Source organism: Sphaerodactylus townsendi, linkage group LG10, assembly GCF_021028975.2.
Source record: "Sphaerodactylus townsendi isolate TG3544 linkage group LG10, MPM_Stown_v2.3, whole genome shotgun sequence".
Taxonomy (NCBI): Eukaryota; Metazoa; Chordata; class Lepidosauria; order Squamata; family Sphaerodactylidae; genus Sphaerodactylus; species Sphaerodactylus townsendi.
Window position 1 is genome coordinate 69,099,487 of NC_059434.1, and position 19,583 is coordinate 69,119,069.

General features: G+C 42.3%; 1 protein-coding gene across 2 annotated transcripts; it reads left to right on the forward strand.

The window, feature by feature from the left end:
- Window positions 1-3,037: 3,037 nt before the first annotated feature.
- Window positions 3,038-13,465, forward strand: LOC125439870 (alcohol dehydrogenase 1-like). 2 transcript variants are annotated; one of them, XM_048509179.1, is made up of 9 exons: window positions 3,038-3,172; window positions 6,190-6,291; window positions 6,895-7,036; window positions 8,569-8,656; window positions 8,968-9,187; window positions 10,467-10,727; window positions 11,710-11,845; window positions 12,343-12,481; window positions 12,753-13,465. In XM_048509179.1, the coding sequence occupies exons 1-9, from the start codon at window positions 3,155-3,157 to the stop codon at window positions 12,775-12,777; spliced, it is 1,131 nt and encodes a 376-aa protein (XP_048365136.1). In that variant the 5' UTR covers window positions 3,038-3,154; the 3' UTR covers window positions 12,778-13,465. The 2 variants fall into 2 exon arrangements, with proteins under 2 accessions (XP_048365136.1, XP_048365137.1); XM_048509180.1 differs by lacking the exon at window positions 8,569-8,656 and having other exon boundaries at window positions 6,895-7,022.
- The last annotated feature ends 6,118 nt before the right edge of the window (window positions 13,466-19,583 follow it).

Below are 19,583 nucleotides of genomic sequence, written 5' to 3' on the forward strand. Positions count from 1 at the left end.
CTTTCCTCTACCTCTTACGAGCAGAAAATGCTTCAGAACAGCGCAGGAGGCACCACATTTGTGTCTCCAGGGAGGGCTCAGTCAGAAATAGCTGCTTCCGCTGCAGGATGGGAGATGCTTAACTTGGAATCGCCACAAATTCCACAAGGTTCTGGACTCCCAGTTTAGAAAATACGCATGGCCAGAGAGAGGAAACAATAAAACAGTCATAATGCAATTCAAAATTCAATTAAAATAAATTTAATAAAGCTAACCCCATCAGTATAAAACTATCCCAAATTTTAGCAATTATAAATAATCACAAATCCATAAAAGCAGCATAGAACAGGTGACGGGTAAATGATAACAAACGTCAGATAGACATGAGATAGGAATCGACAAACAACTAAAAACTATGGGTTTGCAGATGCACTTTATTGATCGAGTTGTGGAAATTTCTCTGCTATTTGAGGGCTGTCAAATTGAAGCAAAATCTGCTGTCACTCACACTCACACTTCCTTTCACACTGCTGTGAAAGGAAGGGCCCACAGGGATGGGAGATTCCCCTGCCTGCAGCAGGAATATAATAGCCCTACCTGTAATTCATGCTTGTAGGGTTTTCACATGCAATGAATGCTCTTCATGTGACAGACCTGACAGGAGGCCTGATTTAGGTAACAAGTGCCACCACAAAATGGCTGCCGTGGATGATGTAGTGAATAGAATGGCTGAAATGGAGGGATGGGACAAATCAAAATTTTAGTTTTAGAGATTCTACGAAAGCTGTATGAAGTGCAACGCATACTACTGCATCATCAGTGACTAGGATTAAGTTAACCTGTGGCCTGTAGAGCCAGATGTGGAATCAAATATGACACTTTTAAACAGAAAACAAAATCTTTAGGTTAGGGTATATTGGAAGGCGAGGGCATGCTAGAATAGCAACAAGAGTTTGGATTTATATTCTGTCTTTCTCTCCTGTAAAGAGTCTCAAAGTGATTGCAATTGCATTCCCTTCCTCTCCCCACAACAGTCACCTTCTGAGGTAGGTGGGGCTGAGAGAGTTCTGAGAGAACTGTGACCAGCCCAAGGTCACCTAGCAGGCTTCATGTGGAGGAGTGGGGAATCAAACCCCGTTCTCCAGTTTAGAGTCCACCACTCTTAACCACTCTACCACAATAGCTCTCAGCATGGGGAAAAAACGAAAGGCAAAGATTTGTATGGGATTTAAGGGCTTTTTCAAGCTGTTTTACAGAAAGGGACATTTATCATGGTGAACTGCTGCCAGCAATCCAAGGCTGTTTCCGCACAGTCAAAATATCCTGGGTTGAGCAAGAAAAGTATTCCTGTGCAGTCAAAAATTCCACACTGTTCCCTGTGTTAAAGCGGGCCTGCTCCGGTGTTGCCCCAAAATATTTCCCTTATCCCAGGATTTTCAAATGCACCAGTTTGGAGATTCTTTTTAAAAATCCTGGTGTGACCCTGCTTGTACCTGCTGCTGTGCGAAAACCAATCGGGAGCAGGACCGGTTTATTTTTCCCACCCAGCTGCCTGATCTCCCCGCCTGACATTCATTCAAGCTGCCACTCAAAGACAACAGCCAATCAGAATGTGGGACACTGGGCATGCTCAGAGGTATTTGAAGCTGCCACTCAAAAAACAATAGCCAATCAGAATGTGGGACACCGGGCATGCTCAAATATGCTTCCAAAATAAATACAGAGGTCCTAGACTTATGCGAAAGAAACTGGAGTATTTCCTCCCAGTTTTCAATGGATTCCTTCAAAATGCAGGAAGCCAAACGGGCAGACATTCCAGGATAAAATAGATCCGGGTTAAAAAGAACACAATGGTGCACAGGTATAATTTTGCTGTGCAGAAACGACCCAAGTGAAAACATTGCCTAGGATCCAGTCAGCTTTTCCTCTTAATCTCCTCCAGTTCTCCCCTAAAACCTATACATCATTCATCACACAACATGCACAAAAACAATACAGTACCTATCACACAATATGCACTAAAAACTATTGTGTGGAATGCTCCTTTGTATATCCTGAAGCCTTGTGTTTGCAACTTCCTGCTTGGCCTGCAGAAACTTTATGTGTTATTGATCCACATGCCAGTTGTCAGTAATGTTAAAGTGTATATTTCAAGAAGGCAAAATGTTTTTTCTTATTCTGGCTCTTCGCTTATTTCTTGTGCTGAAGTTTGTAACTTGGCTCTTTAATTACAGAAAGGTTGCTGACTTCTGTTGTGGTTTGTCACTACTCCCACTCCCATTCCCTGCATAATGCAGTCACAGGTGGATTGCCCATGGAACTGAGGCCCTCCAGCGCATGAAAAATAATTCACTTTCAATCCACTTTCCCAATTGTTTGCAAGTGGATTTTGCTATTCTACACAGCTTCAAAGTGCATTGAAAGTGGATTGAACGTGCACTGTTCTGCATGTGCGTAAGGGGCCTGACCCTCGGGCACTGAGCCAGGATCAATCAAGATTTCCCAGTACAGGATGCTGAGTTTTCATTACACACTGTTCACACTTTACATATCTCCTGTGCAAAACACTGATGTGTCATGGCACAGCCAAGGCAAAATTATTGATATATAAAATGCAACACAGATTTAACAGCTATTCTTTTGAGATTTGTTAGCAAAAGGCACTTCCAGTTTTTGACTTTACAAGTCTCTGTGCTCCCAGTTTTGTGCACATCAGGAAAATCTGTTTGGACTGTAGTGTAAATGCACTGAATGATTACACACTATTAAATTAGCTGAATGGGACAACCTGAATCAGAGTAATTTCCCCCCCTAATAAGTAGAAGTTGTTAAGGAGAAAGACATACTGAATGAATGACTTTAAAAAACAACTTTTATTCTTCTGACTGTTGATAGTGGTTACATTTGATGCTTGTTTGTTCGGGAGAACATTAACTTAGTTCAAACATCTGAGGTGGTGACATTCGGCAATGAAGGACTTCATCAGATTTGCAGATGGGCCGTCCCCTTCCCTAGCTGGCCTATCATCGTTTATTCATTGTGTGTATGAGTGTGTTGTGTTGGGGAGGGTGGTGAGAGTGGCTCATGTATCACTGTTCCTGTATGTTCTTGCCAGAGCCAAAGTGAAAGAGAAGAGAAGACTTTTGTGGAAGAATTTGGGCAGGAATTCTGACACATGGCAACTGCAGGGAAGGTAAGACATTCTTTGGTCTCTGCCTAAACCTATTGCAAAAGTACATGTTAAAAGCATTTGTGTGTGTGTGTGTGTGTGTGTGTGTGTGTGTGTGTGTGTGTGTGTGTGTGTGTGTGTGTGTGTTAGATTGCTCTAAGATTAAAAAATAAAATCTTTATTAGTTTCCATTACCTAAGGGCATTCTGTGGGTTGTATTTGTGCAGATTCATTTCACAATGCAAAGATGAAGCTGTGGGGATTGAATCCACATTTGTGTGTTCAAAATGTAAGCCTGCTTCAAAGTGAAATGACACTATCATACATCAGTATTGTTTGAAGTTGCTGATGCAACACAGTAGCCAAGTTTGCAAGCTTTAAAATATGAAATCCTTCGTTTAAATTTTGCCTCATCCACTAACTAACCAAATTAAACACGTGGTCTTTCTCTCAGCCTCCACTGGCAATATATACTAACATTGGCCTACATCACAGAGTTGTTGTAAGGACATCTGGGGTTAATTAATGTCTTTAATTAGGCTATATCTCAGGGGTCTCTCTCAGATACCTTTGGAGTATGTCAAGTATGACATTTGAGATTTTGGGGCAGCCAAGTTAACACTCCCCTCTCAAGCAGAGTTATACCCTTGTAAGCCCCTTTCTTAGAAAGGGATAACTCTGTTTAGCATGGCACTGTAAGTCTGTAACCAGATCAATTCTTACCTTTTTTAATTGTAAAGGCTCCATCTATCAAGCAGAATGTATTTAAATCTTTGTGAAATTTCCAAATAAAACGATTTCACTTAATGCACAGTTCTGGTGATGTGAGAGCACAGAAGTAAACCAACTAAACATTCTTCACATAAAACAGGAGGAAACTTTGATCTCGGGGCAGCTTCACCACGAACAGTTGCAAAAAAAATGCATTATATATCTTCTGGTGGACTATGAAAGGGTACTTTTCATACAGTGCCCCTGAAACAACGGGAAACACCACACCCTAGCATTTCCTCTTTCCCTGTTTTGTTTTTACATGCAAAGCTCGTTTTTGTTGAACATAGGTCAAGGGATATTAAACACAGAGAGAGAGCATCAAATAGCAAATTAAGTTATCTTGGGACTAAATGTCAACCGCTTCTTCTGCCCAATGTGCCAGTTTTCTATGAGCAGGTAATTATTTGATACAAAGGACCTGCAGTCTGAACAATGCATTACAACTGAACAATGCATTATAGCCTAGACAATGCATTACAACTGCATAGGATAGCCAGGTCATTCCTGGCAATTGCTGGAAGATTTGGGGACAGGGACATGTGGGGGGGGTAATGCAACATTGGGTGTATCACAATATCTAGTCTCTGGGTGGTACTTTGAGATTCATTATTACAATAGACCTCCAGACAACCAAGACCAGTTGCCCTGGAGAAAATGGTTGCTTTGGAGGGTGGATTCTACGGCATTATAACACTTAATTTCTGGACCCATGTCAGTCAGGTTTCAGGCATGGTCATAGTACTGAGACTGCCTTGTTCGCCTTGATGGATGAATGGCTTTCAGTACCATTGACCATAGTATTCTCCTGGACTGCAGGGGCTGGGAGGCACCATATTATCGTGGTTCTCCTCCTACCTCAGGAGGAGGTTCCAGATAATAGTAGTGGGGGACATGTTCTTTAATATCTATTTTGTTTAACATCTACCTGAGACCACTGGAAGGGTGAGTTGTCAACAGTAAGTTGATGACACCCGGCTCTTGGTTCCATCTGCATTTGGTGAGAAGTTGTTGGTGTTGGTCCAATATCTGAAAACTGTCAGGGGCTGGATGAGCGTAAATAAAGTGAAAATGAATCCCAACAAGACAGAAGTGTTCTGTGTGCTGGGTCTCAAGGTTTGGGAGATTAAGGGGCATCCAGCACCGAACTGGATGGTTTTACCCCAGAAAGATGAGTGAGAAACTGGGGGGGGGGTAATTCTTGATCCGTCACTGTCATTGGAATCCCATATGGCAGTGGTGGTGAGGAAGACCCTACCAGGGCCTCCAGCTAGTTTGCCAGATCCACCTTTACTTGGAATAGGGTGACCTGGCCACAGTCATCCATGTGGTGGAACCTCCTGGTTAGACTATTGTAACATGCTCTGCATGGACCCTGCGGGGAAAGGGCGGGATATATATGTAACAAAAATAGATAGACGGACGGACGGACGGACGGACGGACAGACGGATGATAGGGCTGCCCTTGAAAACAGTCCGGAAGTTCAAGCTGGTGCAGAACATAGCAGCTCGGCTTCTAGCGGAGATTCCAGGATTCATGACACAACATCTGTCCTGAGGGAACTTCATGGCTCCCTATTTGTTACCAGGCCCAATTCAAGGTTTTGCTACTGATGTACAAAGCCTTACATGACCTGGGTCCTATATACCTGCAGGAACACCTCTTCCCATACAGACCAGCTCAGGTGCTGAGGTCCATTGGGGGGAGCCTTCCTGGTGGCTTCATCACCTTCTGAGATTTAGGCAGTGGGGGCCACTCAAAGGGTCTTCTCGGCAGTGGTCCCAGCGCTTTGGAACACTCTCCCCCTGGAGGTCCGCCAGCTTGCCAAAGTTGTATACAGATATCTGCATTTTTGTGCGTTATACTGTTATTGTGAGTCCAAACACTAGAGTGATCGGATACAGAACAATGTAGGATCATATGGGGTCAACCAGAGAGACTGACTTAAAATATCTTTTAAGGCATTTTCTGATTTCCTTCCTCCATACTTTCCTCCCCAAACCAGATGTTTTTGCCAATTTCCCCCCCCCAGTTTTGAACTGTGGGAAAGCCAAATGGAGCTGTAATAGTTGTTGGCATGTGTGGTGATGGAGGACTCAATTCCAGAAGTACTAACATTTCTGTTTTGGACTTTCCCCCCACTTATTTTCTCTTGTTTTTCATTTTCAACCATCTCAGTTGCTTGGAGAAGTGTCCCTCATTGCAACTGATATGAGGGACACCAAGGAATTTTTTCTGTAATCTGCTCTGATGATGTACATTTTCCCAGGTGATTAAATGCAGAGCCGCCGTCATCTGGGAAGCGGGCCAGATGCCTTCCCTTGAAGAGGTAGAGGTGGCACCACCAAGAACCCATGAGGTTCGAGTGAAGGTAAACATTCTTATTTCAAGAGGGAGGGGACCTTTTCCTCAGTCCAAATGATTATTGCAATGAATGAATGTCTGGCCCCTTCTGCACATGCAAAATAATGCAATTTCAAAGCACTTTCACAACTGTTTGCAAGTGGATTTTGCTATTCCGCACAGCTTCAAAGAGCACTGAAAGCAGTTTGAAAGTGCATTATTCCGCATGTGCGGAATGAGCCTCTGACAGCTTGGTAGGAGTATCAGAGAAAGTAGAGTTCAGAGTAATATAAATATTATTCAGAGTTTCTGTCTTCTTTGGCAGTATCTCTTGATGAGAAGGCTACAGACAAAGCTGTATATATTCCATTAAAATCCAGATTCTACATCGAAGCAAAAAAAATTGCATCCCTAAGAACACATGCAGCGGATACATTTTCCTGGAAAATTAGTTTTTGCACGGATTAAATTTGCATAGCAATATGAGAAAAAAGGTCTGATTGAAAGATGCACAATAAGACAATGTAATAAACAGTTTTGTAATCTTTTAAAGAACATTTTGGAATAGTGGGATTCCCCACCAGCATCACATCTACTGTACTTATTTTCTATTTTACTTATTTTCACATAGATAGTGGCCACTGGGATCTGTGGGACAGATAACCATGTACGGGCAGGTTTCTTTCCTGATATCGACTACCCAGTGATTGCAGGCCATGAAGCAGCTGGTATTGTTGAAAGCGTTGGGCCAGAAGTCACGTATGTAAAGCCAGGTAAGGGTGACATTGTGAGAGCAGCAAACAAAACTTGAGACACTTCTGTTCTTTGCAAGAAAGTATTATTTATCTATGTATCCTGGAAGAGCAGCTGGTCATTTAGATGGCTTCCTCCTGGGTCCTTCAGCTTCCTTTCTTTGTCTGAGTTAATTATTTGCTGTTTCTCCATATAACACTTATGAAGCAGTTTACAATTAAACCAAATTTTTAAAATCAGGTGAAAAATAACTCTGAGTATCTTGTGGCATTCCCAGTGCTACTAAACTGCTCTGTCACTGCTCAGTACAAACGTAATTTTGAATCCTTCAGAAGCACAATATTTGTAGAATTTTTATTTCAGAAATGAAAAAAACTATCAAAGCCTGCATTTCCTTTGTGCTGTTTAAATGCTGAGAGAGAGAGAGTTGTTTAGTGGTCAAAGTTTTGCTGAATGACCTTAAGCCAGTTACATATTCTGAATGTCTCTTGCCTTGAAAACCCTGTGTGGGGTCACCATAGGTCAGCTGGGATTCGATGGCAAAAAAATCTAAATGCAGTCTAGATTTGACTGATATTCATTCTTTCTTCAGGAAAACCAATAGAAAAGCCCTTCCACTCGCTTGGAATGTGCAAAGCTACTCTGGTAGCTTTAAAAGGCTACAATTTAATTATTGTTTTAATTTTTATTCTGTTTTCTACTATTTATTTATTCATAAATATTTATACCTCACCTTATATCAATGTCTCTAGGTGACTTACACAGGTTAAAAACAATAAAAAACCCACAATAAAACATCATAAATAAAATATAACAATAAAAACAACAATTAAAATAGCATTAAAATAACCTCAACCCCCACTCTCCCATTCCCACCCTCCAAACCAACAGCTGTAGAGGGTGTTTCCAGGGACACTAGCCAAATGCCTGGACGAAGAGGAAGGTCTTTCCTATGTGCCTAAACCCATAAAAAGTAGGTACATGGCGAATCTTCAAGTGGATTCTATTCCACAACCTAGGGGCAAACTTTCTATGTGCTCCCGCACCTCAGCAGGGGGAGGTACCACCAGGAGTACCTCGCTCTGTGACCTCAGTGTCCAGGTTGGTATATACAGGTGCAGGCGCACCTTCATGTAGGCAGGACCCAAACTATTTAGAGGTTCATACATTAACATCCAATATCTTGAATTGGGCCTGGGAGTGAATGGAGACCCAGTGCAGCTCCTTAAGGACTGGTGATGAAATTGTGCTGGACCATTTATTTTCCATCTCCTTCTGCTCTTACCTCTGCTGCTTTAAGTATGTCTTAAGTCCACATAACCTGGCATAATTTTTAGCCTAAATGAAAATTCAAAATATGAAAATACTTATGTTCTGTCTGCATGAACATATACAAAACTGGAAATCAGGCCAGTCTAAATCAGTTGACTTCAATTGACTGGAATTAACTCAGCAGAGAGTTGCACAGTTGATTGTTCTGTCCAAAATAATGTTTTTATGTACTTCATTAAAGCAAGGTTTAACCTAAAAATTATTTTTTTCCCCCTGCAAGGTGACAAAGTCATTCCTTTGTGCGTTCCCCAGTGTGGAGAATGTGCCTCCTGTCTGAATCCTAAAACAAATTGTTGCCTCAAAGGCCAGTAAGTCTGTTTGAATCCTTTATTGAGGTTGCCAGCTCAGGGTTGAGAAATACCTGGAGATGTTGGGGGTGGAGCCTAAGGAGGGTGGGGGTTGGGAAGGGGAGGGATCTCAATATAATATAATGCCATACTGCTCACCCTCCAAAGCAGTAATTTTCTCCAGGGAAACTCATCTTGGTTGGCGGGAGATCAATTATAACAGAGGTAGATCTCTAGGTGCCACCTGGAAATTGACAACCCTGATTATTCATTTGGGTTTGCTAGTAAGTTCAGTAGTATGATACAGACCCTGGCTGGATCTCTTCAAACAGCATCTGTGAATCTCAAAATCTGATGCCAGATAAAACAAGCCGATTTACCTGCAAAGGGAAGCAAGTTTACCACTTCCTGTGGACAAGCACCTTCTCCGAATACACAGTTATGCCAGAAGCTTCCATTGCAAAGATTGACAACGCTGCTCCTCTGGAGAAAGTCTGTCTGTTTGGCTGCGGGTTTTCTACTGGCTATGGGGCTGCCATCAATACGGCCAAGGTAAAAATCCATAAATGTGTGTGCTTCCTTAGGCGCTTGAAGTAATGGTTTGCTTCTGCCTTGCTGGAGAAATTATGCAAATGGGAATCAACTTTCAGACTTGCATTGATACCTTCAGGTGCAAGCAGAGCTGAGACCACTCAAGCTTTCTTTCCATCTTCCCAGCAGCTGCTGTAGTGATCTCATGTTTGCATGCCCTAGGACAGGGCTCCCCATATTTTTTCAGCCTGTGGGCACCTTTGGAATTCTATCGTAGGGCTGTGGTCACCACCACAAAACAGCAGCCACAAGAAATGGAATGAACCACAAAATGGCTGCTACAAGAGGCAGAGGCAACCATCATATGTGAGGGAGAGAGGTCATTTTTACCACTTCATCATTTCAGGCTGAAGGCCTGTTTGACAGGATGTCTTTTAAAAGGAACATTTTTTTCATATATTTTCTTCCAGCCATACTGTTTACTTGCAGTCATACAGTGAAGATCCTTTTGTTGTGGTAGCAGACAAAGTTTTTAAAATCTGTCAATCAGCTTTTCAGTGGCCAGTAAACAGCCCTGCTGGGCAACAGCCCCTTCTGGCCTTACCCACCTTCTAAAAACACTTGGCAGGCACCAGGAAAACCCATGTTTGCCCCCATGAGGACTCTTGTCCTTTCTATTTGTCCCAGTTGTCCTGTTTTGTTCTTTTTCTTGCACTGCCCTCTTCCTTCCACTACTCCTTTTTTTTCTATTTTGTTTTTACACTGAATTCTTCATGCCTGATCCTGTCACTGTGTCCATTATTTTCCTGACTTCCTTGACTTTGTCTTGCCTCAACTTTCTGCCTTGGCTCATGATTTTGTGGCGTTATTTATATCTTGTAAAGATCACCATCAGACACTCTACTCTGCGTGCCTCTAAAGTGTGAAGCCACACGAGACGGGACCTTCTCTGAGTTGATTCCCCACTCATGGAGCTCACTCTCTGCAACTTACCTGGTACCACTTTAGACTTTTAGACATGCTAGGGACATTTTTAAATTCTCCCTGGTGATCACTAACAGTTATTCCATGTCTTCGTTCATTTTTAATGCGTGTTTGATGGCTTTTGATCTTTGACTGCCTGCTGCTTTGGGGAGATATATGTATATTTATAACCATCTGCTTCTCATGCATTTGCACATCATGTTGAAATTTCTTGTAAAGCAGCCCTAGAATTTTGGATGGGAGACAGTCTAAAATGTTCCAAATGATAATGTCCTACAAATGCTGAACCCGGCACTCTTGTTTTTACGGTTCTCAGGTTGAGCCGGGTTCTACCTGTGCCATCTTTGGCTTGGGAGGTGTTGGTCTGTCCGTTATCATGGGCTGCAAAACAGCAGGGGCATCCAGGATTATTGGCATTGACATCAACAAAGAAAAATTTGCTAAAGCAAAAGAGTTAGGAGCCACCGAGTGCATCTCTCCTAATGATTTCAACAAACCCATTGAGAAGGTGCTTGTGGAGATGACTGGTCTTGGCGTGGACTATTCATTTGAGGTGATCGGGCGAATTGATACAGAGGTAAGAAGAAGAAGAGTCTGGATTCATACCCTATCCTTTTCTCTTGTAAGGGATCTCAAAGCGGCTTACAAACTCCTTTCCTTCCTCTCCTCACAACAGACACCTTGAGAGGTAGATGGGGCTGATAGAGATAGAGAGCTTTGAGAGAACTGTGACTAGCCCAAGATCACCCAGCAGGTTTAAGTGTAGGAGCGGAGAAACAAATCCAGTTCACCAGATAAGAGTGTACTGTTTATGTGGAGGAGTGGGGAATCAAACCCAGTTCCCCAAATTACAGTCCACCACCCTTAATCATTACACCAGACTTCTTCTTTTCTGTAATGTCATATTATAGCTGAGAGCGTGTGTCTGATACTATCAAGAATCTCTGAAAAGAGGTTACGTGAATTAATTATGCATCCTCTGTTGATACTCCCAGTGGTGGGATCCAAGAATTTTAGTGACAGGTTCCCATGGTGGTGGGATTCAAACTGTGGCGTAGTGCCAATGGGGCTGGGCGGAGCACAACGGGGGTGGGGGCGGGCATTCCCGGGATGGGGCATTCCTAGGCAGGGCTGTGGCAAGGACACGGGAAACGAATGCACGCAGGCGCAGGCTGCCACACACGCCGGTGCACCTCCTGCTAGACTGCTTCAAGTTCTGCACGCTACTGCTGAGAGGAGGGAGTAACTAAGGCAAAAATCACATGGCAAAATCACCAATTAGTAACCCCCTCTTGGCACACACAAATAATTAGTAACCTACTCTCGGGAACTTGTGAGAACCTGCTGGATCCCACCTCTGGATACTCCCCTAACCCTTATTTCAAGCGGCAGGGACCTATGCATTAGCTTTTGCCGGGCTCAAATTCTAGAGCTTTTCAAATTTTCATTATCTGTCTTTAAATAAATTTTGGACTATGCCAAAACTGTAATGGAAATATGAATGGAAGGCTCACTTCATCATTTCTATTTCTTAGTTTATTTTGTTGTGTTTCCAACAGATAGCTGCCCTTGCTTCTTCCCGCTTGGGTTCTGGAACCTGTGTGCTGGTAGGAGCGCCTCCTTCAGGATCGGAGCTCACTTTTGATCCCAAACTGGTCCTTACGGGGAGGAAACTGATAGGGTCCTTCCTTGGAGGTGGGAGTTGCTTAAAACAGTCCATACATTATAGTTACTGTGTGTGTGTGTGTTACATTTACTTAAATAGGATGTATCTCCTCTTAATGTACATACAGTTTTATTTATTTAGTACATTTTTTTAATCTCACCCTTTCTTTATTCGGTGACTTAGATCATATGATGCATAAGCAGAAACATAAATAGACTGAACATAGTTCCACTTGCACCATATTTTATTCAACACCTAGTGCTTTTTCCCCTAGTTCAACACCTAGTGCATTAAAAGGCCAAGGAATTGATTGCACAAAATCTTGAGCAAGAAGAAATGCACATGGAGTTATACTGACTTAGTACAAGCAGCTATACTGTGATCTAACTCAAGTGGAAAACTTTTGCTGGATCTAAACCATGTTTTTTGCTGTATTTTGGTTCCACCCAACAATGTCTTTCCTCCTTAAACAACAAATAAGTGGCACATAGGGACTGACCTATTGCTGTTTTGGTCACTTACCCAGGTTGGAAGTTAAAAGAAGCTCTCCCCAAACTGGTTTCTGATTATCTGAACAAGAAATGTAATCCAGATGCTTTAATAAGTCACACGTTACCCTTTGAGAAAATTGCTGAAGGCTTTGAGCTTCTGCACACTGGTAAAAGGTAATAAACCCAAATTTCTCTGTTAATTTTCCAAGAAAAAGGAATCTGCTGTTTCTCTTGAAGAGCCCGAGAGGAAAACACCCATCTTCTTTTCACATGCACTGAGGGTAGTGGGACAAGGCTTTGACCAAAGACAGATCCCTAGTAACCTACAATTTTGTTTGTGTATTAAGAAATGTGCACTTGTAAACGGAGTCACAATTGTGTCTTAATATACTGAGCATTAAGGATCTTTTTGGAAAAGATTTAATCTTCCTTCTTTCTCTTACAGTATTCGCTGTGTCTTGTTGTTCTAAAGTTCCCGTGGCAACCAGTCGCTGGAGTATCAGCTCAAAACAGTGTCTCATTCTGCAGATCCTTCATGTACCAGCTCAAATTCAACAGTCATTGATGCTTCCAAAATGTCAACAAATACCAATATATGTTTACACTGAAACTGTTAACATTTGCCCAAAGAAGCAAATAGCTTCAATCCCTTGTGGCCTCATTCTTCAATTTGTGGTGTCCTATAGTGGAGCATCATAAAATACCCTTTTCTGAAACATTTCTTATCGCTTCCTCCTCCTCCTCCTCCTCCTCCTCCTCCTCCTCCTCCTCCTCAGCCTTCTTTCCTGGTCGTCTGTTAAAGGATTCTCTCCAGTTGGTTCTTTGACAATTTGTGGATGGATTCTTCTTACATGATGACTCATTTCTGACAGAAGTACTTCGTTGGCAATTAAATATGGATCAAAGGAAAAACAACACAATGACATAGAGTTAACCAAAAAAGAATAGTGTGTAGGCTAGATATTTGAAAAGCACTTCTTGTTTAAACCTTATTCTTATCAACGTACTAGTACTATATCACAAAAAATTCTAATTGGCACAAACTTATAGATACATAATAAAGAATTTATATCAACCCAAATCTGTTGTTTCACAATATTTCATGTTTAATGTTCCACTTGTAATATATTACATTAAAGTAAACATGAAAAAGGTGATATCTATTGCTTTACAGTAACACAGTATAATATATTAGAAAATTCCTGAAAAGTTTACATTCATAAAGTTTATAAAGGTTTATAATACCAAAATACCAGTATTGCAGAGCTTAAGCTAACTGCTAGTCAGTTCCAACTACTGATAATGTTCAAGACAGCCCCGTGTTATTGCAGACAGTAATTTTAGTCAAGTCAGAGGTGGTTTTTGCATGGTAAAAATATCCTGGGATGAGCATGGAAAGCAGCCAGGAATTCTGCGTGGCTCCTGAAGCTGCACAGGGTCTGCCCCAATGTTGCCCCACAATATTTCCTTTTCCTTGTGACTTTCAAAAAAATCACCAAGTTGGCGGTTCTTTTAAAATGCCCCTGTGTGACCCCACTGCTGTGCAAACACTGCAAACACCACGGGAGCAGAACTAGTCTATTTTTCCCACCTTGCTGCTCTGGCCCGCTTCACCAATCAACAGATGCTGGGATCAACAAATGGTTGCGTTGGATTTGCTTGAATGACTTGGGCTCTCCTCTTCTTTTCGTCTCCTCCCCTTTTTTTCTGTCTTAATCCACAGTTTCTCCCTTTGTGATTTTTTCCCACTGTAATCAAAGTCATGTTTATTATCTTCATGGAAGGAGTTTTCTCTAATTGGGTTCAAAGTCAATTAAAACTAAACTAGTGAAAGTGAGTGGGGGAATGCGGGGAGAAGCAGCCAATCAAAACGGGAAATGGAGGATGTCTGCACGCACGCAGAAGAGATTGCGGAAGAGATCATGGTGTAAGTGGAAAAAGCCCTGGGCTTGTGCGGAAACAGCTGTGGCATTATGTCCAGGTCCTGCCTCGACTCCTTGGAGGAACTGGGAAGCCGTGCAGAAGAAGAAACTGGGACAAATCAGCCATGGTATGTAAGATCCCCTGCTCTACCCCAGGATATTTTGACCGTGCAAAAATGGCCAGAGACTTCCTGATTCTCAAACATAAAGATCCATACAAAGGGATCAAAGTCTCAAATTGCACTCAGAAACTATTCCATTATAATGTTGCCCTATTAGCTTTATAGAAAAGCTCTCCTGAAAACCCTGTTTTATGACATTTGTAAAAAAGAAAGGTATATGGAAACCCTCTAGCACAACTTCAGCAAAACAGAAGCAGTGGCTCAGGGCAAAGAACTAAATTATGAGAACTAAGCACCAAGAAAGATACCCCAGCAATTACACATTCATAAGGTACAGGAAGCGATGGCGTCTCTTGATTCTTAGCTCAATACTTCATTTTAATATGGTATCCTTCCTGTTCTTGCTGGAACAATAATTGCTTCCTCTTCTCGATCCAAAACGTTTTTTTTGCCCTCATTCCCTTCTATGAGAATTAATTCTACTATCTAATCCAAACATTGTTCTCTGGCAGTTTGTTAAATCAGGAAGTTGGCTCTGCCTGACCCTGGATTGTGTACTTTAAGACATTGAAAAGTGACATAAGTGGAAGGCCAGAAAAGAGAGGAAATTATCTCAGTTCCAAATCAGTTATCTTCATCAGGTTATTGGTCCTACAAATGCCACCTGGTAAAGTATTGAAAAAGTAAGTCGGATCAAGATAGAATGACCCACTAAGGATGTATAGTTTTCAGTCTATTTGCCATCCAAGGACACGTTCCTCTTGTGTTTGTAAAGGGTTCACATACAACTGAGCAAGGGAGATAGAAATGACAGAGAAAGTTATCTCAGTTTTCTCCCTCCGTCCTCACTCTGCTCTATACCGAGCCCATTTTGCTTACTGCCCAGTAATGGCGATCACTGTCACTGAACTGTTGGAGGGAAGAAGGCAGGCCGAAGAAAGCCCAGCCAGCCTACTCCTACTCCATTCCCTCCAGCTCATTTGGCACTCTGCTTCGTGGCTGCTGCTCCTCCCCTTCAGAAAGTGAGTAGCACAAACTCCACCTCGTGTTGAGTTTATTCCTCATTCTGGAAAGCATAATTTGTGTTAACTGAGCCAGGGGAGCTCTGTGGCCCAGCAGGAAAAGGAAAAGAGTTACATGTTATAGCCAGGCATATTGCTGTGCACCTGGCACAACAGTAGCTCCCATGTCCTGTGCAGCGCAAAAGGAAAGCAGAACTGAACTGTAAGCTAGAATACAACAGTGTTTAGGTGAGGGAGCCTCCATGCTTCAACAAAAGATATCAGAAGGATTAAGCTGTATGGCTTTCAATCTGTGGCACTTCTATGCTTTGCTTTTAGTAATAATCCATTATGGATAAGTGCTTATGGGAAAACATTTCCCAACCAAAAGGAGACTGAAAATCTCCAACTTGACTTTTACGAAGTCTGATGTTACTCTCTCACTATGGTATCAATATTCTGTCAAGTTCAGTTACGAGCAGAAGAAATTTCAAGACACTGCCTCTTTTGAAGCACAATCTTTGTGTGAGCCAACAATGATCTCACAGCATGTAAATATTTACTTTATCTTCCTGACAGAGTTTTGTTCCCATCCAGGGAATGAGGATATTCTAAAGCTGTCGGAGAACAAAGATTATCTGTTTTAAAGCAAGATGACTTTCACGAAGATGCCACGAGTGAGCATAAAGAACTGATCTTGTCTCTGTCCCCCTCCCGCAATCTGAAAATATCATGGTGATGTAAATTTCATTAAATATGTCACATTTTCGAATCACTCCATGTCAGTTCTGATATGCACATTGAGCTCCTGTGTGATAAGGTTTCACTTCAGTGAAACACAGGTGTGCCTGGCCTGGAGAAGACTTGAATACTCTGCGGTTCAAGACTCATTCAGCATTTATCAACTCACTCTATACTGTCTCAGAAAAAGACATGAATACAGTCAGTTAAGGTATGGTGGCCAAGAAAATTGTGTGCTTCCTTGTTAGAATATAGTCCTGATCGAATAGGAGAATTATCATTCATTTTTACATGCTGCCTTTGTTAAAACCATTATTTTGTGCATTGTTGAACTTTAATACAAGAGCATTTATAGTTCATCGTATTTTTACTTTCAAAATTTAAAATGGATGGGGGGGAGCAGGGTGAGGTAGGCATTAGGACCCAGGTGCGGCATTCTACAACAAAGAAGGTGGGGCATGTTGAATTCTGTGGCAACCCTAGTAACATCATTTTCTGAGAGAGACTATAGTTGTGGAGAGGTAGCCGATTCCTTTGGCAGGCTGTTCAGTTGCTCAGGAGCAGTTTGAACCTATGTGTCAGGTTACTTTCTCTTATTCATATTCTGCATTATAGTGCAATCAACAATCTTTCACACATGCATGATCCCAGCTTCCCCTTTTACCCATGAACCTGCACTTGCTAATCACTACTCAATGCCAATTGCAATAGCCAACAGCTTGTCAGTGACCACAAACACCATTTTTAAAAGTCTTAATATTTGGTGTTGAAGTGTCTATCGCTACTAGCGGGGCCCGGCCACGCGTTGCTGTGGCAATTGTCCTTCTCATCACAGTCCGCAACCCACACAGATGTCCATGCAGGTCCAATGATCCGCAGCATAGCCTTTTGGGGTGGTCAAATGGAATCCCTCTTTCCCTTTTCAATTCACATTGTTATATGGCGGTGTCTTGTTTTTTTAGTATAAGGTAACCCTTTCCATTCCACAACAAAACTGTCCAGAGTGTGAATCCCGCTGTCCATGAGGCTGGTTGACATACACAGTCCTGGCTTGGGTAAGGCAGAACTGGGGCAAGGAGGCTATCCCAGTCAGGCAGCAGAGGCAGGGTAGTGAGGCGCTCAGATCGAGGCCAGCTCCCTGGGTTCTTAAAGGGCCATGTGCAAAAGAAGCAGTAGTGTTGGTTCGCCCCCACCCCACGGATTTTCTTAGAAGAAAAGGCAAACTCCAGCTCACTTTTAGTAAAAGAGAGCTGTGACGAATATGGGTGAGGAAGTGGGTAAGTGGTGGTTGGATGTGAGGGAGGGCAGAGTGAGGTGTGTGAGGATGAGCTGGATGTGTATGAGAGTATGTGTGTTGTGTGGTATCAGTGAGTGAAACCACAGCAGTGAGGCACAGAAAGTGAAAGTTACCTGCGTGTGAGGGGGGGGAACCCCACCTGATGTCTCACACGGCAAAGTGTGTAAGTGTTTCACTTCTAGTCGTATTACCTAACAGTGTTACCTATTTACTGTTTTCAATGTTCATCTCTGGCCATCTGCATGAACATTGTAAGGGCATACGAACCCCACAGGCCACAGACATGCTGCACGGACATTCTAAGGGTGACAGTTAAACACAGCCAGCTTCATGGCCTGGTGAACCAGGAAAAAGATGTTTTGCCTGGCTCAGTTATGGACTTTCTGCGATTTGAAGGTCCGATTACTTGCCCGCAACAGGGAGGAACATCATGTGAAAATTTGGGGGCGATCCGTCCAGCCGTTTTGGAGTTAGGGCATAAGTAACAAAAACACTGTTAGCTTTTTATATATATAGATTGAAGTTACTTTGCACATTGCACACAGTCTATGGCCCCTTCTGCACATGCAGAATAATGCACTTTCCATCCACTTTCACAAATTGTTTGCAAGTGAATTTTGCTATTCCACACATTAAAATCCAGCTGCAAAGTGCATTGAAAGTGGATTGAAAGTGCATTATTCTGCATGTGCGGAAGGGCCCTTAGGGGAGACATACTAATCTGATTTGACCATCCAGTATGCTGGTGAGAATCAGTTTCAACTACTGGACAGATACAAAGGTGGCTTGCAAGACAGAAGGAAATGAAAGTCTTCTGCCACCTCTACAGCTGCAAAGCTGTTTAGCAGCCATTTGAGGTAGGCGGGTAAAGATAGAGAGGATCAGCTGAGGAGCAATAATGGCTGTCATACATTCTATTTTAACGTTCACCCCAAAAAGTCTGTTTCTTGGGAGTGCCTCTCTAAATTGTTTCAGAGAGGCAAAAAAAATGAACTTGCACTGCATACTGAAGCACAGTAAGGCTGAAAAGTGGTTATGAGTTAACTTTCCTGCACAGCCAGAAATGTTTACATTTTATTTTCTTTTTTTAGATTTATATCCAGCCCCTCTCTGACTAAGGTCAGCTGCAAAGTGTGTGGCTAACAACATAAACATATCAACAATTAAAATAAATAAGTTTAAAAATCAATTATTTTAAGAACTGCTACAAGCTTATTAAAAATTGCTTTTCCCATTTTCACACTCTGAGAGGAGCTGACAGATGCTTTAAGAGGCCCATATGAATCTGGCCAGGGGCAGTTCTTGACATTTTCTTCTTCTTCATGGCTACGCATGTCAAACAAGAGTTTATTCCAGACCACTGGAGACATTTAAAAGTGAAATTGAATTGGTCAAGGGCAGGATATTGCTTATATTTTTGTCAGAGGTTTTTATCTTATTTAGACCAGAGGCATACCTACAATGGGGACAAATGTCCCAGGCGCCCACCATTGAGGTGCAGAAAAATTTGGGCTCATTTCTAATTTTGGGGGGTATTTTTAGTGTTTTTAATTTGTTGACCAGCAGGGGGCTCAGTTTTTAGGCAAGCAGCACCAAAATTTCAGGCTATTGTCAGGTGACACTTCTGATGATACCAGCCAAGTTTGGGGAAGTTTGGATCAGGGGGTACAAAGTTATGGACCCCAAAAAAGGGTGCCCTCATCCCCCATTGTTTCCAAAGGGAGCTGATGGTAGATAGGGTTTTTGAGGGTTTATAACTTTCGACCCCCTGAACCAAACATCACTAAACCTGGGTGGTTTCATCTGGAGAGTCTCCTGCTGATACTACCCAGGTTTGGTGAAGGTTGGTTCAGGGAGTCCAAAGTTATGGACCCCCAAAAGGGGTGACCCCATCCCACACTGTTTCCAATGGGAGCTAATAGGAGATGGGGCTACCCTTTTGAGGTTCCATAACAGTGGACCCCCTGAACCAAACTTCAGTAAACCTGGCTGGCTGCATCAGAAGATTAATCTTCAGATTAATCATCAGATTAAACATTGCTCCCCTGACATGCAACCTCAAATTTTTCCGAGCTTCTCTCTTTAAATCCATGCCCCTTGGAGTGGATTTAAAGGGAGAATCTGGTCTCCTTAGATTTAAAAAACATTCAAAGTATTGTTGAAGGCTTTCACACTCTAGAATTCAATGCAACA

Coding starts and splice junctions, on each gene's coding strand:
- LOC125439870 (XM_048509179.1), top strand. Junction 10,728..11,709: donor TCGGGCGAATTGATACAGAG/GTAAGAAGAAGA, acceptor TGTTTCCAACAG/ATAGCTGCCCTTGCTTCTTC. Junction 12,482..12,752: donor CTTCTGCACACTGGTAAAAG/GTAATAAACCCA, acceptor TTTCTCTTACAG/TATTCGCTGTGTCTTGTTGT.